The sequence below is a fragment of the Chrysochloris asiatica genome, unplaced genomic scaffold (assembly GCF_000296735.1).
Source record: "Chrysochloris asiatica unplaced genomic scaffold, ChrAsi1.0 scaffold00052, whole genome shotgun sequence".
Taxonomy (NCBI): domain Eukaryota; kingdom Metazoa; phylum Chordata; class Mammalia; order Afrosoricida; family Chrysochloridae; genus Chrysochloris; species Chrysochloris asiatica.
This window is the reverse complement of record NW_006408570.1, coordinates 5,115,141-5,138,534: the sequence shown is the minus strand read 5'-3', so window position 1 is coordinate 5,138,534 and position 23,394 is coordinate 5,115,141. Positions and strand designations below refer to the sequence as shown.

At 42.2% G+C, this 23,394-nt stretch overlaps 1 protein-coding gene across 1 annotated transcript in view; it reads left to right on the top strand.

The window, feature by feature from the left end:
• The first annotated feature begins 1,786 nt into the window (after positions 1-1,786).
• Positions 1,787-23,394, top strand: part of ANXA4 (annexin A4) — a 47,045-nt gene continuing 25,437 nt past the window's right edge. The window contains exons 1-6 of the mRNA XM_006862929.1: positions 1,787-1,840; positions 9,214-9,301; positions 10,988-11,082; positions 16,158-16,271; positions 17,329-17,419; positions 19,676-19,755. Of these exons, the coding sequence (XP_006862991.1) occupies positions 1,838-1,840; positions 9,214-9,301; positions 10,988-11,082; positions 16,158-16,271; positions 17,329-17,419; positions 19,676-19,755 (471 nt within the window). The 5' untranslated portion in view covers positions 1,787-1,837. The remainder of the gene's footprint in view (positions 1,841-9,213; positions 9,302-10,987; positions 11,083-16,157; positions 16,272-17,328; positions 17,420-19,675; positions 19,756-23,394) is intronic.

Here is a 23,394-nt window from a genome sequence, read left to right as displayed (position 1 = left end):
TTGTTAAGTGTGTGCAGCTAAAAAGAGGCATTACAGCAATTCTGTATTGCAAGGGGTTAGTTTCTTTTCTCTCCTTTGCCAAGAGTGATTAAGATCTTACTAGGTGCCAGGCAGGAGTCCACGATTGCACAAATGATTAAGTAAGTGCTTGGCTTCTAACCAAAAGGTTGGTGGTTTGAACCCACCCCGAGGTGCCTCGAAAGAAAGGCCTGGTGATCTATTTCTAAAACTCTACGGAGCACGGTTCTACTTTGACATACATGGGGTTACCAGGAGTCAGAATCGACCCGATGGCAACTAATTTGGATTTTCTTTTTGGTTAGGGCCAGGCACTGTGTGAGTAAGCATTTGCATGCACTTTCTGCGTTGATTTCTAGAATCCTTTTAGAAACTTCTTTGGTGCTAGCAAATAAATGTCAGCAGCTGTCTCTAAGTAAATGGACTTGTGTTGTTTAGTGTCCAAGTTTCAAATAAATTGTCTGGCCAAAAGAACCCAGTGTTCAAGTATGATACATTTTTTGTCCTTTGGTAAAATACTGAGTAGTAACTCAGTATTTCCAGAAACCTTTGCTCAAGAAATCTTTCAAGTTCTTGGTAAAAAGAAGTGGAAATGCTGGGTTTAGGGGATCTCCCTAGTACCTGAGTCTGTCATTGTCAACTATTCCAAACCTACATGGAAGCCAAGGCAGGGCAATTGATCCTAACTCTGTGCTGCCAGGTTGGCCAACCATGACCAGATGAAAAATAATGTGGCCAAACATGGTTCAGGTGCCATAAAATGAATTAACAAAGATTTAATTATTCTGGGAGAATGACTGAAAAGTGCTGCTTGGGAAGGTTGTCTAGGCCAGTGTTTTTCAAACTACTGTGCAAACAGATATCTTGGGTATCTTCTTAAAATGCAAATTGTGGTCTGAGATGGGGTCTAAAATTCTGCATGTCTAGTAAGTTCTCAGGCAATGCTGGGGCTTCTGGTTTTAGGGCCATTCTGTGAGTAGCAAGGATCTAGCTAAGTGCTTGGAAAAGGAGCTTTGTCCATGTGACTTAAATATGGGAAAAGGAAGTCAGTTGGCCAGCCTCGCATGGACCTGCCTATAGTAAGTATATCATGTGAGCCACAGAGATTCCTATGTGTAATTAAAACATTTCTTGTCTTCAGAATGACTGACTGAGTAAATGTGATACTATTCACCCCTTCTTGATGAAGGAGAGTGTGCTGAAGAGAACTGAGAACAAAGTCGCGTGAGGAAGGAAGGTCGCAGCTTACAGAGAAGAAGGTTTAGGACGGTGGCAGTGAAAGTGACTACTAGGAAGATGAAATGAGTCTGTTGCTTGTTGGGCCTCTCACCTGTTCTTTCTCTCACATGCACTCAGGGAGTAAGCTAGAGTATGAGGTACATATCCTTGGTACGGTTAGACAATCTCTTCTCTCCAAGAGGCACCTTCCTGATATTCTGTTATAGACTGTTCATCATTTATATTTGCCTCAAGTACAAGCAATGCTACATCACCCTGGTGAGACAATAGCAGTCATTTCTGCAACGTGTGTCTCCAAATAGAAGAGTAGACAGGAAAACATTTTGTCAGTATACTGAAGTTCCCTGTTCCCACCATTTTTAACAGTCATTAACCTGTTTTTTTTGTATCACTGGCTAATAAGTAAGCTGGTCTTTTCATGAAGATGGGTATCACTTCCTCATGGTTTTAACTTCATGTAAACTACAGGTTATCCTGATGAATGATTTCATTATCTCTGTAATTTCCCCTCTCTTTGCTTTTATCACAGAGGACCTTCTGCTTGGGTGACTGAACTCTGCTCTTGACATAGTGTACGGCCATGGTAAGTTGTGAAGTGCCTCGCCCTACCTGGTGCCAGCCCGAGACAGGTACAGGATGTGTTACCAGGGACTCTGGGTTTCAACAAGGAGTTGTTTGCTCAGCAGGGGGGAGAGGCAGTGAAAAGGCAGTTTTTTCTTTTTCTTTTTTAAATATCATTTTATATTCTTTCCAGAATGGGAGTGACTTCATCTTGAAACTGTAGGATAAGCACTGGACTGCTAACCACAGGGTTGGTAGTCCAAATCCACCAGTCACTCCTCAGAAACCCTATAAAGGTTGTTGTGAGTCAGAATCGACTTGACAGCAGTTAACAACAACAGCATTCTAAGAAAGTTAGAAACAAGTTGGTTTTCTCTCTGCAGAACCAGTGTATGTTCATTGTAGAAATGGTAGATAAATTAAAAGGGGTTAGAAAAAAAGAAAAATCCCAAGGGAGGTGACCACTGTGGCTAATTTGGTGTACCTGTGTCATTTCCAGCTCATTAAGAAGGGTGTTTCTTAACAGCTAGATAAGGGCTTACCCTCTGCCTTCTGCTCACTGCTGGCTATAATCCTTGGAACTGGCAGGGAACTGGATCCCTTTGAGATTACTGTGAAATTCAATGCTGAGGTGAAAGCTAAGTTTCTTACCTGCAAATATGGCTGCCTGAGGCCAGCCATCTGCTCTCCTTCTCCCATCCAAGTAAGGTTTCTGACTACAAGTGTTTCTGAGAAGGAATAATAGAAGTAGATAGAATCTTACAACTGGAGAAGAACTGGAAATCCTGCCAGTTCTGGCCACCTTCCTTTAGGAAGATGGTTATGTAAAGTAAACTATCTTGGGCAAATAATATTTTCTTTAAAATAAATTTAAAGTAAATATTGACATTCTACAGTTTTCCTCATCAATCTTGACAAAGACTTAATCTTATCTGCTCAAAATCATTCATGCTTTCATTTCAAATCCATCCCTTCTTGATAGAGTCCTCTTGGGACATGGAAAATATTTATTCAGAAATACTTATGGTCCTTCGTTTGTCCTAGGCATGTTGTTGTTAAGCACTGTCGAGTTGGTTCTGACCCATAGTGACCCTGTATGGGGTTTCCAAGGAGCAGTGAGCTTGAACCACTGACCTTGAGGTTCAAACCGGCTTTGCAGTCCAGCACATTAATCCACAGCGCCACACCAGGACTCCTTAGGCTCTAGGAACTCAAAGATTAATGAGATACCTTTCCTATTTTCAAGAAACTCAGTCTTCCTGTATGTGAAAGCTGTAACCAATTTATATATATATGTGCTTTCTGCTTTAGGATTTCCAAAGAGCAGCTGGTGGATTTGAACTACTGACTTTTTGGTTTAAATCCACCTTTGAGTCTGGCTAGTATTCCTTTATATTCTTTCCCAACAGTTGTGATGTTTATCATCTCTGTTATTTTAATGACTGGATAATCATCCATCCTGGTGATCTGGCAGCTCTCCCCAGCTATTATTTTCTGTCATTCTTCATCCTTTCTATACCTTGTGTCTCCTCTCACAGATACCCTCCTGGAATGGAGCCCTAGCCTTCCCAGCAGAGCAAGGCATATTATGCCCCAGAATTTAATCAATACAGATATTTTAGGGCTAAAAGGCGGCATATCCTTTTCCAGGAAAAAGAGTCACCGGGAATGTTAATTGATTAGCTGAACCAGTCCTGCAAAGCTCTCTGTTGATTTATCTCGTTAGATATTCATTTTAATCCCGTACTAGTTCCCAACCCTCAGCAATGTAGTTTGCTTTAAAGTCACATTCAGGGTTTGAGCATCATCCAGAAAAATTTCAGTAATGAAGTTGGAACAGAACCTTATGAAGCTGTTTCAATCAGAAAGCTGTCTCATGGAGGTAGTGCCAAAGGTTGAATTAAGCAGTGTAGGAATTTTGACAGCAAATCACCAATTTGCTAAGGTTGCCTTTTTCCATAAACTTTTTGAGGGGGCTTCAAGAAGTCTGTGGAAAAATGGGATGAAAAGATCATGGAAATTTTCCATAAACTTTTTTAATCCCCCACATAAAAGAAAATAATAATGTGTTGGAGAAAGTTGCTGTCATAGATTTTTCCTTTTTATACACTGTCAGGTGTATAGAAGGCCTTTGAATGGGCTTTATAGGGCCACACTGACCTAAGAGGTCCAAGGCAAGCTGGACTTGCTCACAGAGCTCCAACACTGAGACAGAATGGCCCTTGTTGTTGTTAAGTGCTGAAGAGTTGGTTCTGACTCATAGCAACCCTGTATAGGTTTCTGAGGCTTTAAATTTTTGCAGAAGCAGAAAGCCTCATTTTTCTCCTGCAGAGCAGCTAATGGACTCAAACCACTGACCTTGTGGTTTGCAATCTAGTGCTTATCGTATAGAGCCATATTGTTTGTTGTTAAGTGCCATCAAGTCGGTTCTGACTCATAGTTGTTATATGACATGGTATCGGTTCCTACTCATAACGACCCTCTACAGGGTTTCCGAGGCTGAAAATCTTTACAGGAGCAGAAAGCCTTATCTTTCTCCCACGGAACAGCTGGTAGTTTCGAACTGCTGACCTTGCAGCTTGCAGCCTGATTTGTAACCACTATGCTACCAGAGCTCCTATATATTGTATTAAAGGAATAAACATTATCCATTCCTTTAAGAGGCCCAGATTACATTCTTGGATCAAATTAAATCATCACAGAGCTTTAAATCACTATTAAAAAAAAATTTTTTTTTTTTGGCCACCTTGTATTTCTAGATTTTGCATTTGGCATTGTTCCATAGGCTTGCATTGAGGACCATTATAAGAAATAGATATGTTATTGAAGTCATGTTTAAGAATAATGACAGCCACCAAGTTTGAGTGTTTACTATTTGCTGGGTTCTCTGCTAACTGAAATATATAATAAATGTACACACATATACTGAATGCAAACCAATTGTTACTGAGTCATTTCCAACTCATGGAACCCCATGTTTTTCACAGTAGAACTGCATACACCCCAAAAAGTTTTCAAAGACTGTGACCTTTTGGAAGTAGAATACTAAGCCTTGTTTCCAAGACAGTTCTGGGTGGATTCAAACCACCAACCTTTTGGTTAGTTAGTAGCTGTAAGTTTAATAAATGTGATAGTTATGCAACATTTGTACCACCAGGAATAACATGTGTACATTGTTGTTGTTAAGTGCTGTCAAGTCTATACTGACTCATAATGGCTCTGTATAGGGTTTCCAAGGTGGGTTTTGAACTGCAGACCTTGTGATTCACAGTCCAGTGCCATTTCTACAGCAATGCTATAGTGCTTCACACACATACACATGCACTGTAGGATTGCACTGGACTGCTAAGTGCAAGTTCAGCAGTTCAAATCCACCAGCAGGTATTGGAAACTTTATATAGGGTTGCTATGCATCAGAATCAACTTGAAGGCACACAACAAATATATATGAGAGGGGGCTTCAAAACATTTGTGAAAAAATCCCACTATCTTTTAATTCCACTTTTCCATGATTTTTTGAAGCCCCATTGTGTGTATGTGTGTATGTGTATGTGAGAGAGATACTACTATTCCCAATAATGTAGAAAGTGAGAAAAATGAAACTTCCCCCAGGTCACACTCAACTTGGCAAGCTGGAAGTCATAAATCCTACCAAGGTCTATCCCACTGCAATGCCTGTGCTCTTTCCTACTAAACGATTCCACTTCTCACTGTAGCCCACCATATCTCCTACATGAAGACCCACTTCTCTGCTTATCGTTTTATATTTTATTATGTCTACATAACAAAAGTGGACCCTGGTGTGGTGTTGTAGGATGAGCACTGCGCTGTGAACCACAAGGTCGGGGGTTCAAGCTCATCAGCTGCTCCTTGAAAATCCTATACAGGGTTGCTTTGAGTCAGAATTGACTCGATGGCACTTAACAACAACTGCTCATACAAAAGTCGATAGATTATTATAAGGAACTTCACTGTACCGGTCAGTAATGATTAACTCCTGATCAATCTTTATCTCTGGGTTTCTTCTTTATCTCTGCTTACTTTCCTCTTCCTGCATTATTTTGAAGCACATTCCAGACATCTTATCATTTTAACTGTAAACTCTTTCAATATTAAAGATAAAGACTCAAATAAAACAAGGATGTGGAGAAATAGGAGCCCTCCTAAGTTGCTGATGGCAAAATGGCACACCCACTGTGGAAAACAGTTTGGTGGTTTCTTAAGAAGTTGAATATAGAATTGCCAGTAAAAAAAAAAAAAAAAAGACCCACTGTCATCGAGTCAAGTCTGACTTACAGCCATCCTGTATAGGGGTTCTAAGACTGGTATTTCTATGGGAGCAGACAACCTCAGCTTTCTCCTGTGAAGCAGCTGATGGATTTGAACTATCGACCTTGTTGTTAGCAGTTCTACAGCACTGCCAAGGAGCTTTGATAGCACAGTGATTATGAATTGGGCTGCTAACCTCAGGATCAGCAGTTTGAAACTACCAGCTGTTCCACAGTAGAAAGATGAGGCTTTCTGCTCCTGTAAAGATTTATAGCCTCGGAAACCCTACACAGTGTCATTATGAGTCAGAATCAACTCCAGGGCACATAACCATCATCACCATAACACTACGAAGGCTCCTTAGAATTACCATATGACCCAGCAGTTCTACTTCTAAAAGAACTGAAAACACGTATTCAAACAAGCAGTTACACATGTATTCATATAGTAGTACTTATTCACAATAGCCACAAGATGGAAACAACCCCAATGCCCATCAACAGATGAATGGATAAACAAATGGAATATTATTCAGTTATTAAAAGGAAAGAGATACTTGTATATCCTATAACATGCATGAACCATGAAAACATTATACTAATTGAAAGAAGCCTGACACAAAAGATCATATATAATTTCATTTATACCAGGGGTGGGGAACCTTTTTACTGCCAAAATTTATAACATCATCCGTGGGCCATACAAAATGATCAACTTAAAACTTAGCCTGCTATATTTAGTCTAACATTTAATTAACTCACCTCTAATGTGATGGTAGCGTAGTGGTTACAAATCGGGCTGCGAACCTTAAGGTCAGCAGTTCGAAGCTACCAGTCACTCCGCGGGAGAAAGATGACGCTTTCTACTCCCATAAGGATTTACACCCTCGGAAATCCTGTACAGGGTCGCTATGGGTTGGAACTGACTCAACGGCACTTAACAACAACACAATGTGATGGTGTGGTGCCATGGGTTAGTGTGCTGGACTGCAAAGTCAGTTTGAACAGCAAGGTCAGTGGTTCAAGCTCACCAGGCCCTCCTCAAAAACCCTATCTATACAAGGCCGCTATGGATCGGAACTGACTCGATGGCACTTACAACAGTATGATGGTGGAGTCTTCGTGTAGTGATGTGGGATAATGCACTGAACCACGAGGTTGGTTTGAATTGGAAGGTTGACTGTTCAGATTCACCAACCACTCCTTGGAAACCCTATACGTGTCACTATGAGTTGAAGTTGATGGCGCTTAACAACAATGTGATGGTGCTGCACCGCAAGGTTGATTTGAATCGCAACTCAGTGGTTCACACTCACCAGCCGCTCCTTGGAAACCTTATACAGGGTTGTTGTTGCTGTTGTTAAGTGCTGTCAAGTCAATTCCAACCCTTAGCAACCCTGTATAGGGTTTCCAAGGAGCAGCTGGTGAGCTTGAACCACCAACTTTGCAGTTCAAATGACTTTGCAGTCTGACGCATTAACCCACAGCTCCACACCAGAACTCCTAATACAGGGTAGCTGAGTCCAAACCAACTCGACAGCACTTGACACCAACAACAACACAATGGCGGAGTCCTGGTGTGGTGTTGTAGGATAAGCACTCAACCACAAGGCCAGTTTGAACTACAAGGTCAATGGTTCAAACTCACCACCCACTCCTTGGAAACCCTATACAGGGTTACTATGTGTCAGAATCAACTCAGTGGTACTTAGTAACAATAAAATGTGATGGCTGAAATTGTGGTGGCCTTGGCAGGGCCATACCAGTGATTTTGCGGGCCTTACATTATTAGCTCATTGGCTATGATGTCTTGGGCCTTATACAGTCTGAGGAGTCTTGGTGTGGCATTGTACGTTAATGCATCAGACTACAAAGCCATTTGAACTGCAAGGTTGGCGGTTCAAGCTCACCAGCTGCTCCTTGGAAACCCTATACAGGGTTGCTATGAGTTGGAACCGATTCAACGGCACATAACAACAACAGCATACAGTTTGAGGGCAGGACCTTCCCCACCCCTGTTTTGTATGAAACATCCAAATAGGCAAATTCATGTAGACAGAAAGCCTATTAGTAGTAGTTGTACGGGGTTGACAGTAGTGGGTATAGGGAGTGACTCCTAATGGGTACAGGATTTCCTTTTGGGGTGATAAAAATGTCTTGAAACTAGATAGATGTAATAGTTGTGCAACCCTGTGAAGGTCCTGAATCTCACTGAATTGTAGCACATTAGCACTTTAAAATGATTAATGATAAATTTTATGTTACATGAATTTTACCTCAATTAAAAGATGTATGATACCATCAACACACCTAGAAAAAGTTAATAATTCCTTAATGTCATCAAATATCAAGTCAGTGTTCACATTTCCAGTTGTCTGATAAATGTCTCTCTCTTTTTTCCCCTTTTAAAAAAAACTAATTTTTGATTCAGGGTCCAAATTAGTAAGGTTCATACATTGTAACTATTAATATGCCTTTTAAATCTACCTTAAGCTACAGTTGCCCTCCGTCTCTCTCTTCTTGTTGTAGAAAACAGATCATTTGTCCAGGGATGTTTCTCAGAGTCTGGATTTTCTGATTGCACCTCTGTTGTGTGGTTCAACAACCTTTCCCTCTCCCCTCTACGTCTCATTAGTTGCTATTTGGCTCTAGAGGCTTGATCAAATTCAGATTTGAGCTGTTCTTTTCATTTAAGAAACAAGATTATTTCTTAGGTGATGTTCCTCTTACTACCACACTTGAGCCCACAGACTTTGGTCCTGCACCACCTGCAGAAGCTATTTCCAGCCACAGGGTCTTTGCAGTTGCTGTTTCCTCTGCTTGTAACAGTCTGATGTCTCTGAATGGTCAGTTCCTTCCTATTGCTCAGATCTCTGCCTAAATGTCATTGCTAAGAGCAACCCTCAAGGACCTTTGTCTGCTTCACAGTACTTCCTACCACTGGACACTGTCTGGAATGTTAATTTGTTAGATATTAATTTGTCAGCTTGTTTACTGTTAGCCAGCTCCCGAATAGACCACCAGCTCCGTGGGAGCTGGCATTACTGTACGCCCTAGAGCAGTGTTTGCTCACACTGTAAGACAGTAAGGTGCTGTCACTCAGTCTTGTCACTCTCTGTGTGCTCAGGCATCCAAGGGAGGCACTGTCAAAGCTGCTTCAGGATTCAACGCCATTGAAGATGCCCAGAACCTGAGGAAGGCCATGAAAGGGCTTGGTAAGTGTCCCATCTGACATGAGTCCTCCTTTGTGCACATGTTACACAGTAAAGATTCACACAGGTTTGTAATTTACAGTGGAAAGGGCGAGGTGGAAGCAGGATCATCCAGAGACTGTTGATTGAAGACCTACTCTGTCCACATTAAGAAAGCACCATAGAATGCATATTGGATGGGAGGGCATCAGTTATTTACTGTAGAATTTTGTATTCAATGTACTCATTCTGAGTTTTCCCTATTATTTTGAATGGTATGAGTCTTTATATAGCACTTAAAAATGTTTATGTGTTTTCTAGTCAGTGTTAGTATGTGTATCATGCCATAAGGATTATAAAGCACTTTCACTAGCATTATCTCATTAGAGATACACAACCCTGTGATGTTGTGATGTAGCGAAAGTAGTTGCTAGCCTCATTTTATAGATATAGAAACTGGAACTCAGAGAAGTTAAGTGACTCACAATGCCCTATAAAATGGGAGCCAAGCTCAAACTCAGACCTGCCAGCTGTAAATCCATCTCCTCTCCCTTGTGTCCTTCTGCCTGCTGTTGTTGTGTTAGTCCCAATATGTAGCTTGTGGGGTTTTATGTGAGACGATTGTACATGAGGTAGCTGTAAAAAGTTCTTAGAATAAATAAATTCCATTATTTTTTCATTCAGTTTTTCCACAAACTTTTTGAAGCCCACCTCATACATGTCCAAAAGGTTTTGACTTCCAATCCACTACTCTCCAGTTAGTCCCTTGAAGACCAAGACCTCATGCTGGATGGGCATAATAATGTAGTTTATTCTGCAGGCTGCTCAGACTTAGTCCCTGCCTCTAGGACCTTGCCTGAGTACATTTCTGGTCAGAGAGGGGCTCTCCTTCACCACTTTTATTTAGAATTTCACTGAGATTTGAGCAAAAACACTGGAGTATGAGACCTTACTCCCCAGGCTGTCTATCCCAAAAGAATTCATTTTACTAAAGAACCCTGGTGGGGTGACGGGTTACGCATAGGACTGCTTACCGAAGGTCAGCAGTTCCAACCCACCAGCCTCCGCGGGAGTAAGATGATGCTGTCTACTCCCTAAAGAGACACAGTCTCAGAAACCCTAAGGATCCTTTCTGTCCTCCCCTGTAGGGTTCCTATGAGCTGGAATTGATCCGATGGCAGTTGTTTAGAGCTACTAATGACAATGACAGCAATCATTTATTAAGCTTCACTGTGTGTCAGGCACAATGCTAGATACATGGATTACCTCTTTGCACCATGATAACAGGCTGTTTTGACTAATGAGGTTAGCCCAAGGTCTCAGAATTAGTAAGTGTGGAGTGAGGACTCCATTCCAGGCAATCTGACTTCAGCCATTTGAACTGCAAGGTTGGTGGTTTGAGCTCACCAGCTGCTCCTCGAAAACCCTATCCAGGGTCACTATGGGTCAGAACCAACTCGATGGCACTTAACAACAACTACTGTTCTGCTGCCAACCTCTGAGTAAAGCATTGTCCTGTTCTTTTATTCCATTTCATGTAAAATATACTGTGCCTATCGTTTTTTTTTTAGGTTTATCATGATTTGGTGGGATATAGCAAGTAAAGCATGTGGCATTTGAACTCTGAATTTGTGTATTCCAATGAACGTAGAGGAATGCAATCTCTCGCTCCTCTCAGTCACACTCACTGTCTCTGCTCTGATCACCCAGGCACTGACGAAGATGGCATTATTAATGTCCTGGCCTACCGCAGCACTGCCCAGCGCCAGGAAATCAGGACAGCCTACAAGACCAGCATCGGCAGGGTAGGCTGCAATCTCTCTTGCTTTATCTGGTGAACAAGGCACTTGTTGGGCTACCTGACCTAGGATGCTGAAGTGGACCTGTGCTTTTTTTTTTTTTAGTTTTTATTGTGAACTAAGTGATAGTTTACATGGGAGAACATGGGCTTTACACCACCATTTCATTGCCATGATTACAATCTCCTCCATGTATCATCATTCAACAGTATTTGTTTCTATTCCCTCTGTGGGTTTTTTTGGTGGGAGGGATGTACACAAAACCACTTAGGAATATATAATAATTTAAACAACCAAAGGGCACATTCTGCAAGCCTGCCTCCTAGCCACCAGCTCTCAGTCCCTCTCTTTCTATGAGTCCAGAGTCCTCAGCTGCTCTATCTCTCCATGTCCACATCTCTGCCTCCATCTCTGGTATTGCTGCTTCTGGATAGGGTCCCACATTCTGCTTTGCTCTTCTCCATTGATGGTCCTAGGGTCCTCTGTTTCTGGACTGTGAGATTAACTACTCCCCCATTTTTGTTACAAAACATCTACCTTTACAGATGTGACAGTCGCAATTAGTCATAATAACAATTACTCACTATTGAATCACAAGAATCTTATCCCCATCTCTTTTTACCAGACCCATCTATACAAGATGAAAACTATTCAGTGCGACTCTGCCTTGCCCCACACACTCTTAAACTAAACTCCCTCTTGAAACCTTGTAAGCCAGTCATTTTGTGCCTTTATCGCCCCCTCATTTTAGGTAGCCAATGTCTAAGTTTCCCATCTTGATGTGAAGACTCTTTCGCTCTCTGATGGTATTTTGATCTACTACATCCATAAGTGTAGGTCAAGTTCATCAAATTGTAGCAATCTACACTTGTTTCCTTTATCAAAAATTGCTTTTTATCTTCCTCTAGTTGAGTTCTGATTATCAAGTCATTGAGGCTAAGTCATATGAATACTGTCTGCAAGTTTGGGCATTCTTGGCCCTGTGCTTTTTTTTTTTTCTTTTTTTCTAATTAAATGTTTTTATTTTGCATTGAGTGAAAGTTTACAGGGCACATCATCAGCTTCACATTCAACCATTCATATAGCTTGTTTCATTACATTAATTATTATCCCCTCCATATATCATCAGTTAACAGTGTTTCTCTCTATCCCCTTTAGCTTTCTTTTTTTGGGGGGTGGGAGGGAACTTGCCTTTTTGGAATTTACAGTCTCGGCTTTTAGGGAAGGTCTTTACATTTGTCTGTGGATATCCAGGGCTCATGTATGAGATTACTAACAAGCATTACTGAATAATCAGATGAGGGACAGTTTGTTTTGTCTACTAGGTGGCTAGAGTCTGATCCTCAGAGCCTATGGTTTGGACGGTCAACAACGCTTGGGCCCACAGGGGCTTGGCCTCCTGACGGGGTCTTTGCTGTCTGCATCTGAGTCCTCCTTATTTATTGATTGTTTAAGGGACGCTGCCTGTCTTAGGTGGTCAGTGCGAATTCCTCAGTCTTACCAGTCATTGAGACTCATTGCAGCATGGCAATGTCTCTGTCTTAAGTAGCCGAGGTTCCACGTGATCCTTACCCGTCTCTGGCCACACGTCCAGCATAAACAGCCGCCATCCGAGGAAGGCAGGGAGGGAGGAGATCAGCTGGGGACCCCATGCGTCCTACGTTGCCGGCCCACCACCTGCTGTAAGGTGACCAAGCAGGATCACTATGCTGAGGTTCAATCCAGTTCTTAGGGGATCTTACTCTAGCATGGGTAGCAAATGGGTAGCCACTCAGTGTTCACTTTGAGAATTACTTATATCATAAATTTGAGCATGTAGCTGATGAATATCCCCAGACAAGTGTATATTGTTCCACAACGGCCCTGTGCTTTTAAAGACAGTTCCTTTGTCTTATTTAAAGAAGTTTTTGAAAAATACTTTTAACAGGTTGGTGTGTTTCCCCCATGATACTCAGCTAGAGTGATTTGAAAGAGCTCTTTTGTCACAATCCTCAAGGCCAAACTTGGGCTCTTCTCTTCCAAGTCCTCACTAAGATTTGGTTGCTGTATGAACTCAACCATCCCCATCCAGACCAGTGAAAGCACAGGTAGGGCTGAGCTTCCAGCATTGAGTCCTGGACCCTGATGGTTGGGGGTGGAGCGCCATGGCTTCTTTCTTGACACTGTGGTGGTAACTTCGTCTTTGTCATTTTCCTTCTCTTCTAATAGACTTTATTTTATAGAGAAGTTTTAGTTTCCCATGTGTCCCCTCAGCACACACCGATTCTCCCGTTAACCTCTTGGATTTGTTTCCCTTGTGTCTCTGGGCCTGCTTCTACTGTGACAGATACAACTGTGGCAGTACTGATAGTATGTGGGCAGGATGTTCATGCATTATTCTTAACTGGAGTTCAAACTCCACATTACGGCTCATTCTGTGTTATACAGTTCTATGGGCTTGGACAAATCCTTAATGTCTTGTGTCCACCATAATTTACGAAATAGTATTACTGATCTAAAAATGCCCCGAGCTCTATTCACCCCTCCCGCAGCCCCTGAGTCCCTGGCAAACACCGTACCTTTTTCCAGGCTACTTGCCAAACTGATGAAAATATTTAAATCCAGTTTTAAACAGGCTCTTCCACATAAATTCATTTGTAGTACACATTCCTTTGATTATCCTTAACTGAGCTGTACTCTCTCAAATTCTAAACTGGAGTTTCATGTGTCTGGGTATATGTATGTATTAGTAGTTTCTGCATTCAAAGGTTGTTCACTCATGTTTCCCCCTATTAGTTTGAATCCCACACCTCTCAGGACCCCTTTTGTAGTTTCTGTGTTTGTTGTTAAGTGCTATTGAGTAGTTCTGACTCATAGCAACTCTGTATTGGGTTTTCAAGGCTGTGAATTTTTGCGGGAGCAAAAAGCCTCATCTTGCTCCCTTGGAATGGCTGGTGGTCTTGAACCACTGACCTTGTGATTTGCAGCCCAATGCGTAACCCACTGCCCCACCAGAGTTCCTTAGTAAAATGAACTTTTTTGGGATAAGTCCAGTGCTTATCCTATGTAGTCATCATGCTCTCCTAGTTTCCATGGTAAAAGACTAATTTTTCTAACCAGACTTTCCACATCACTGAAAGCCCATCTATGTTTGATTAGCAAGAACCTTTTTATTACGACACAAACTATTAGTGTGCCCAGATCTCAACATATAGTAACTGGATTATAACTCTTTCTGTCCTCGAGACACGTTATGGCAAGTCAGACCTGGGGCTGCTTCTCAAAGATTGGCATTAGACTGCTGGATAGGGCAGGCCTGGCTCCGCTGTTAGCCAAAGCTGCTGTTGTTAATTGGCATCAAGTCTCCAGTTAATTTCTTCACAGGGTTTTCAAGGCTGTAACCTTTCAGAAGCAGATAACCATTACTGCCTTTTGAGGTGCTTCTGGATGGGTTCAAATCACCAACCTTTTGGGTAGTTGTTGTTGCTCAGTGCTGTCAGGTTGGTACTGACTCATAGTGACCTTCTGCACAACAGAACAAAATGCTGCCTGGTCCTGAGTCTTCCTCACAATTGTTGCTGCTTGAACCCATTGCTGCTGTAAGTGTGCCAGTCCATCACGCTGGGGCCTTTCCTCTTTTCACTCACCCTCCACTTTACCCAGCATAATGGCCTTTTCAAGGGATTGTTCCCTCCTGATAGTATGTCTGAAGTAAAAAAACGAAGTCTGGCCATCCTGAGTTCTAAGGAGCATTCTGGCGGTACTTCTTCCGACACAGATTTGTTTGTTCTTCCAGTAGCCCATAGTACTTTTAATATTCTTCTCCAACATCATAACTCAAATACATCAATTTGTCTATAGTCTTCCTTATTCATTGTCCAATTTTCATGTACATATGAAACTACTGAAAATACCATGGCTTGGAACAGGTGCACCTTAATCCTCCAGCTGACATCTTTGCTCTTGAACACTTTAAATTAAACTGGTCATGTGCAGCATATTTGCCTAATGCAAATCGTGTGATTTCTTGACTTCCAAGAGTGTTGACAGTAGATCTTAGCAAAATGAAGTCTTTGACAGTTTCATTTTTTTTCTCCATTTATCATGATATTATCTGTTGGTCCAGTGTTGAGGATTTTTGTTTTCTTTGCCTTAAGGCACAACCCATACTGAGACTGCGGTCTAGCACATGAGCTCGTAACCATATGTACCCCCTAGGGAAATCTGCATGCAAACCTTAACTGGATACCCCAGTAGGGAGTGGGGCTCCTCCCATCAAAATTGCTCTCTGTATCTTCTGGGCATACTAAACTCTTCATTCTCAAAGAAATTTAATGAACTAAAATATGGTGTTTCACCATACACATATGGGGTGGATATTCAGCTCCAGAATGAACCTAATCTGATGGCAATTTGTTAAGCTAGACAACATTAACAAATTGACTGAGCACTAATTTGCATACTCATTCATTCAGTTGCTCATTCAGTGTATATAGAGGTAACACCAAAATGTTTACTGTGTTGAGATACAATTTTAAAATCAGGTTTGTGAGAATGAGAGATCAGGAGTTAAATAATCAACTTATTAGTTGTTTGATTTTAACAGGTTCTTAACTCTTTGAAATATTTAAAATATCAATTTTATAATGTTATCATGAAGTTTAGTAATAATAGCTGCAAAGGACTGACGGGCACAAGGCCTAGAACATAATAGGCGCTTAACCAAGGGTAGCTCTTCAACTTGCGATTTGCAGAATTCCTGGACCAGTTGGTAGGACAGGCTTTAAGTGAGTAGTCTGAAAAACACCACTATACACTCAATGGAGAATGGCAGAAAAAGGCAAATAATGTCTTGTTATTATTATGCATTACACTTTATATATATTTATATATTAAACACTTCTGATCCCAAGCATCCATGGGCCATACTTTTGAACCTGGCTAATTTAAGTTATTACACCTAAGAATCTGTGTTGGTAAAGATCACGACCACGAAACCCTGATGGAGCAGTTGTACTTTGAGACACGTTAACTCCGTGGCAACATGTTCGATTTTGGTTTTACCAGTTCACTGAGGCTGGGTTCTTTTTGTGTTGTTCCAGGACCTGTTGGATGACTTGAAGTCAGAACTGAGTGGCAACTTCGAGCAAGTCATTCTGGGGATGATGACGCCCACCGTGCTGTATGACGCGCAGGAGCTGAGGAGAGCCATGAAGGTGTGTGTGCCTGCTCTCTTGCAAACACCGACCCACTTCCTCCATAAACTGACTGAGCCCTTCTCAGAGGGGAAGGATAAGCTCAGGGAGAAAACCTATCTTCATTTACCACAACTTGAAAACCTTATGTTACTCTACATTGTTATTGTTTGGTGTTCAGTGCCCTGAGCTGCTGGTGGGTTTGAACCAACCTTGCAGCTCAAACTGACCTTGCAGTCCAGTATGTTATCCTACAGCACCATACCAGCACTCCACATTACACTGTAGCAGTTGTCATTAAAAAGTTAATTTCCAAAAAGCTATGAAGTCCTTTGTTTTATCCTGTCTTTCAATGAGGAGTTATTAGAGCTGTGCTTTTGATGCAGTTACAGTAAGTTTCTTGTACTAGCTAGTTTTGAGATACAGAACTTTATGACTGATATCTTGTGGGCCTCTAGCTCCTCTGTAGGCTTGTTGTTGTTGTTAAGTGCATGCAGTCGAGTCAATTCCGACCCATAACAACCCTGTATAGGGTTTCCGAGGAGCAGCTGGTGAGCTTGAACCGCCGACCTTGCAGTTCATACGGCTGTGTAATCAGGCACATGAACCCACAGCACCACACTAGGATGCTTAGCACTGGCGAAAAAAGGGTTCTCAACTCTACTTAAGGTCTGCTGATTTTTTATGACCAAGTAGTAAATCCAAATAGAATTTCTTTTCTCAACCATATCAATAAATATTCATCATACAATAAATACTCAGTCCTGGGCTGGACTCCAGGAAAGCAAAGAGGTAACGAAGTCTTTGTCAGAAGATTTTGCCCTTCAGAGGAAGAGAACAGGGGAGATCAAGGAAGGACTAAGTCCTCCGAGAGTAGAAATTATACCTAATCTGGCACACATAGTAAACAGTCTATAAATGCTTGCTTTAACTGTTGATGATTTTGATTAAATGCCTAGTTGTTAGAGCTCAGTGGGTTGTCTTTATTCTCGGCAGATCCATCATTGTATTCCTGCTGCGTGTGAGGTGCAACTCTTTAAACTGGCTCATAACGCTGTCTGCCCTGTTTTGTGTTTAGGGAGCTGGCACAGACGAGGGCTGCCTGATTGAGATCCTGGCCTCCCGGTCCACTGAGGAGATCCGGCGCATCAAAGGGACATACCAGCTGCGTACGTAACATCGGCAGTGACAGGGACTAACAGCGGGTTGTAGTGTTGTTAAGTACTGTGGAGTCGGTTCCGACTCATAGTGACCCTGCATAGGGTTTCCAAGACTGCAGATCTTTATGGGAACAAAAATCCTCTTCTTTCTCCCACAGAACAGCTAGTAGTTTCGAACTGCCGACCTTGAGGTTAGCAGCCCAATTCGTAACCACTGCACTACCAGGGTTATATACTAATTAGACTCTCATTTCCAGGAAAGCATTGATTATGAGAGGGCCTCAGTTCCAGGCTCTGTTTCAAGGCACATTCCTGTCTAGGAAGGAAAATCACTGCCTGTTTGCTTCTTGAGACTTCTCAGGTGAAGATAGCCCTCTCCTTAGGCCTCGCAGTGCGGGGTTATATTACCCTGAAAGTTGTTCTTTATTATAACAATAAAAGGTGCTTACCTAAAAGTGTTGACACCAGTGACTCCTAGCACTCCCAAAAAAACATGGCCTGGCAATGCCATCTGGCCTTATTCTTTACCTTCAGCTAGACTGGCCATCTCATGTTGTTGTTATTGTTAAGTGCCACCAAGTCAGTTCTGACCCATAGTGCCCCTGTATAGGGTTTCTGAGGAGTGGCTGGGGAGTTTAAACTGTCGGCCTTGTGGTTTAAACCGACCTTGCAGTCCAGTGCTTTAACCAACATTGCCACACCAGGTCATATGACAGCGATAGCCATTATTCACCTCTTAAAAATCCCCAGATGACAGTATATATGGAGAGCTTATGAAATATGCATGTCTTCTAGCCCTAAGAATACAATGAAAAGTGCACAAAGGTTTTTATCCCCAGGTTTATTCAATAAGGAGTCCTTGTGACTGAAAAGCCATTTGAACTTCAAGGTAGTCGGTTCAAGCTCACCAGCTGCTCCTCAGAAACTCTATGTAGGGTCACTATGGGTGGGAGCCGACTCAATAGTGCTTAACAACAATAATTCAATATTGTTTCCATTAGCTAAAAATGCCCAAAAGTAGTGAATTGGCTGAATTAAGTAAAGCATACATACACAATAAACTATTAAGTAGACATCACAACCTATATTAAAGACTATTGCGTAGTGGTTACGAATCGGGCTGTGAACCTTAAGGTTAGCGGTTCGAAACTACCAGCCGCTCCGCGGGAGAAAGATGAGGCTTTCTACTCCTGTAAAGATTTACACCCTCGGAAACCCTGTACAGGGTCGCTATGGGTCGGAACCGACTCGACGGCACTTAACAACAACAACAACAACAACAATTCAGTCACATTACAGATGTGCAGGGTATCTGGATAAGTGAAAAAGCAAATCATAAAATAGTATACTAGGATTCTATTTCTTTAAGAAAAAACATATGCCTGTGAAGAAAAATCAAAGGGCATTCATCAAAATATGATCACTATTTCTAGATGATTCTTCTCTTGTGATGGGTTTTTTTCCCATCTCCCCTGAAAGTTTTCTATAGTTAACAGTATTACTTTTGTAGGAAGAAAACAAAAGCAAAAACAGTTTTTAGGCAAAGCCTTCTGAGCAGAAAGTTTTAAACCTTAGGTGTCTGGTGTACATCTTAGCACCAGATCCTCATGTCTGTTGAATTCACGTTTTCTCCCCTAAAGGCTCTGAAGGATTTGAGCTTCTCTTGGGGGAAGGTCTCAGATCCTCTCCGTTGAGGGGCATGGAAGAGAAGGGCATGGTGGGATTCGTGCTTGATTGCAACTCCACTGCCCCAAATATGGTTTAGAACCTCCAGTCTGTTTGCCGTTCTGCCTGTGACATGCAGCTGTGCATCACTGGAAGCCAGGCTCAGGACAGACCCCTGAGAGATGACCCATCAGAAGCTTAGAGGGAGTTGTACCCCAGCCTTCTTGATTCCCATTCTAGGTAATCGAAGCATCTCATTTCCACTATAAGAGTAGATTAACTTAATTGGACCATTTGTCAGTTTTATTTTTTTAAAAACTATGTGTAGAGTCCCTGGAGGGTGCAGTTAGCACTCCCAGCTGCTAACCTAAAGGTTGACCTTCAAGTCCATCCATTGAAAACCCTGTGGAGCACAGTTCTCTGAACACAGTGAGGTTGCTAAGAGCCAGTCAATTCTATGGCAACTGGTAACTGTGTGTGGAATTAAAAAGCTCATGCTGAGCTGCCTCACTGAACAGACTGACCTTGACCAGGTCAGAGTGCCCTAGAGTGTGACACAGGCCTCTTTATTGGGTGTAACTAATTATACTCTCTTACTAGAATTCGGACGGAGCCTTGAGGATGACATTTGCTCAGACACGTCCTTCATGTTCCAGCGAGTGCTTGTGTCTCTGTCAGCTGTGAGTGGCATCTTCTTTTGGCTGTTACTGAGGGGGAGGAAGGGCTTATTGAGACTCTCCTTCTCTATCTGCCCCCGTCACCAGCCTTTCTCATCCTTGTTCTTGGGCCCATTGTTCTTTTCTCAAATCGCTCCTCAGACTCACTGGCCAGTCATGTAAGTCTATTTGTTCAAATTGAATATAAGGAATACCTACAAGTACTTAATACTTAACAGATATCCCTCTCACTTGGTGCATTGAAAGTTATGAAGAGATGGGTCCTTTGCTTTAAGAATTTATATTGTCATAAGGGAACTCACCAGGTACACAAATTGTTGTAATACAGGCATGAAAACATTAAGCGCCAAAGAAGAGGTCCATAGTAAAAGGTAGGTTCAGGGAGAGATCTTAGCTGGAGAAACAAGAAAAGGCTTCATGGGGGAAGATTCTGGTTCAGAAAGGATATGGAAGGTCGCTATGATTTCAAGAGATGTGTGTGGATGCGTTCCAGGCAGGATGAACAGCAAGAACAAAGCAAGGCAGCAGGAAACACAGGGTGTGCTCAGGGAACAATTGGCAGTCAGTTTGGTAACTCTTAAGAGTGAAAAGAATGAACTGGGCCCACCTTTGCTTGGGATTGCCCCGCACACCGGGCCAGGCAGATTATCCAGGCTTTAGCCCATCAGTGGGTGCTGAATATGCAAGGCAATCAGAGGAACTGGAACCAATGAGAAGACGCTCATCAACATTCTGACAGAGAGGTCTAATACACAGAGACAGCTGATTGTTAAGGAATATCAAGCAGCATATGGAAAGGAGTTGAAAGATGACTTGAACGGCGATCTCTCTGACAACTTTGAACATATAATGGTAGCCCTCGTAACTCCACCAGAAGAGTTTGATGCGAAGGAGCTAAAGAAATCCATGAAGGGAACTGGAACAAATGAAAATGCATTGATTGAAATTCTAACCACCATGACAAGCAGGCAGATGAAGGCAATTGCTCAAGCCTATAAAGATTTACACCCTCGGAAACCCTATACAGGGTCGCTATGGGTCGGAACCGACTCGATGGCACTTAACAACAACAACAACTATATAAGTATATAAGAAGAGTCTTGGAGATGACATTCGTTCTGAAACATCAGGAGACTTCTGGAAATCTCTGTTGACTTTGGCTGATGGCAGAAAAGAAGAGAGTCTACAAGTGGATAAACATCTGGCTAAAAAAGATGCCCAGCTTCTCTATAATGCTGGTGAGAAGAGATGGGGCACAGATAAAGATAAATTCACCAAGATTCTGTGTTTAAGAAGCTTTCCTCAACCGAAACTAACATTTGATGAATATCGAAATATCAGCCAAAAGGACATTGAGGACAATATAAAAGAAGAACTGTCTGGGCATTTTGAAGATTTACTTCTGGCTGTAGTTCCCTTTTTGGCTGAAAGACTGCATTAAGCTTTGAAGGGTGAGGGAACTGATGAATTTACTTTGAACAGAATAATGGTTTCCAGATCAGAAATTGACCTTTTGGACATTCAAGCGGCGTTCTAAAAGCATTACAGTTATTCCCTATATTCAGCAATTAAATCCAGGATACTCCTGGAGACTATGAAATCATGCTCATAAAGGTCTGTGGAGGAGCTGACTGAATCAAGAAAATTATCTCCAAAGGTCCCCTGCTGCCACAGTGGACTTTCCCAGCAGCTACTTCTTTCTCAGAATATTGACAAATATAAACAGTGTAAGCAGCAACCTGTCTTCCTACCAGTCATTTGCACTGTTCCGTAACAATAATAAAAAGTGACTATTTTAGAGCATCTCATTTATAAGATAGTTAAGTCTAAATTAAATTTTAGAATAGTGTTAAATTTCTACTAATACTATGCAAATCCATGAAATGAAAATCATGATATGGTTCTAAAACATTAAATATAACAAAATACAATAAAGTTGTTATCTTTGCTAAAAGTAATTAAAAAAAAGGGGGGGGGGGGTAGTTGTGTGTGTGTAGAATGACCTGGTCCTGAATGCTAGTCACAAAGTCTGTGATTTGAACCCACCACTGCTCCGAGGGAGAAAGATGAGGCTTTCTTTTCCTGTAAAAGTTTATTCTCAGAAACCCTATACAGGACCCCTATGAGTTGGATTCAACTCCATGATAGTGGGGTTTTGTTTAGTTTTGTTTAGGAAGCCACTGAAGGAGCTCTAGGAGTGTAATGGTTCAGCATTTCAGTGCTTGGCTGCTAACCACAAAGTCAGGGATTTGAACTCATCAGTGTAGGAAACCCTGTGGGGCAGGTGGACTCTGTCCCATGTGGGATTTATATGCATCTGAATCAACTTGATCTCACACAGCAACAGAGAACTGCTGACAGTCTTTGATAAGTAGGGAGATGTGATTAGAAAAGGCTCTTCAGAAAGTTAATTCAATAATGCTGTGTAGGATGACTTGGGAATCCGGGGTGGCGCTGTAGGATCACCACTGGACTGCTAACTACAAGGTCAGTGGTTTAAACCCATCAGCCACTCCTCAAAAACCCCATATAGGGTCACTGTGAATCAGAACCAACTCGACGGCACATAACAACAACAGAATTAATTGAGGTGGGTAGAACCTGGAGTCTGGGAGACGAGGTAGGAAGTTACAGAACTAGGCTAGGGTGGTAACAGAGGCTGCGGAAGAGAGACGATGGATACTGGAGAGATTTCAAATGACTGCCCTGCTGAGTGGGAGGCTCTCGTTTTTCACCAGTTTTGAGATGTTCCTTTATGCTTTATGGATTTTTTTCTGTCGCCTTAAATCATTCAACCTAAACCTGAACATGGAATCCTGGTATGGCACTGTAGAATAATCACTCAACTGTCAGGTTGGCTTGAACCATGAGATCGGCAGTTCAGACTAGCCAGCTGCTCCTCAGAAACCCTATGCAGGGTCGCTATGAGTTGGAACTGACTCGACGGCACTTAACAAGAACAACAACAAACCTGAACTAGCTCTCTCCCCGACTTGTCCATTTCTGTTCATATCAGTGCTGTCTTTCCATCTTTTCAGCACTCAAAGTAGAACCACAGTAATCATCCCCATCTCCTTCCTTGCGTTTGTCTCTGCTGTCTGCCTGATCTTATTTCCTACCCATGTTCACTCTTCCTTTCCCATATTTGCCATGCTGTTGAGCTATGGTGAGTCCTAGGATCTGAAAGAACATAGCAAGAACAAGTCTGACAAAGCAGAGGAAAGTAGCCCCTTTGCTCACTTGGTAGCATTCCTCTGAGATGCCAACCCTGTCCTCCTGTGAGCTGATGCTGGTGACAGGTAGAGGCATTTCCATGTGTTCCTCAAACCGCACTACTGACCCCAGATTCTCTTGTTCTGACCTCCTCTGTTCTCAAGGGAGCCCTGTTGATGCAGTGGTTAAGTGCTCAACTAAACCACTAAAACCAACTAAAAGGTGGGTGGTACAAACCCACCAGCTGCTTTGAGGGAGAAAGCTGAGACAGTCTGCTTCTGTAAAAATGTACAAGCGGAGAACAAACGATGGCGGATTGGGTGGATGTGTAGCAGAGAGCTCCGCCAACAACAACACAGAATACCCGACCAAGCAGGCTCAGGGGATGGTCCCAGAACTCTGAACCACATATAAAGGAATACTTAGAAG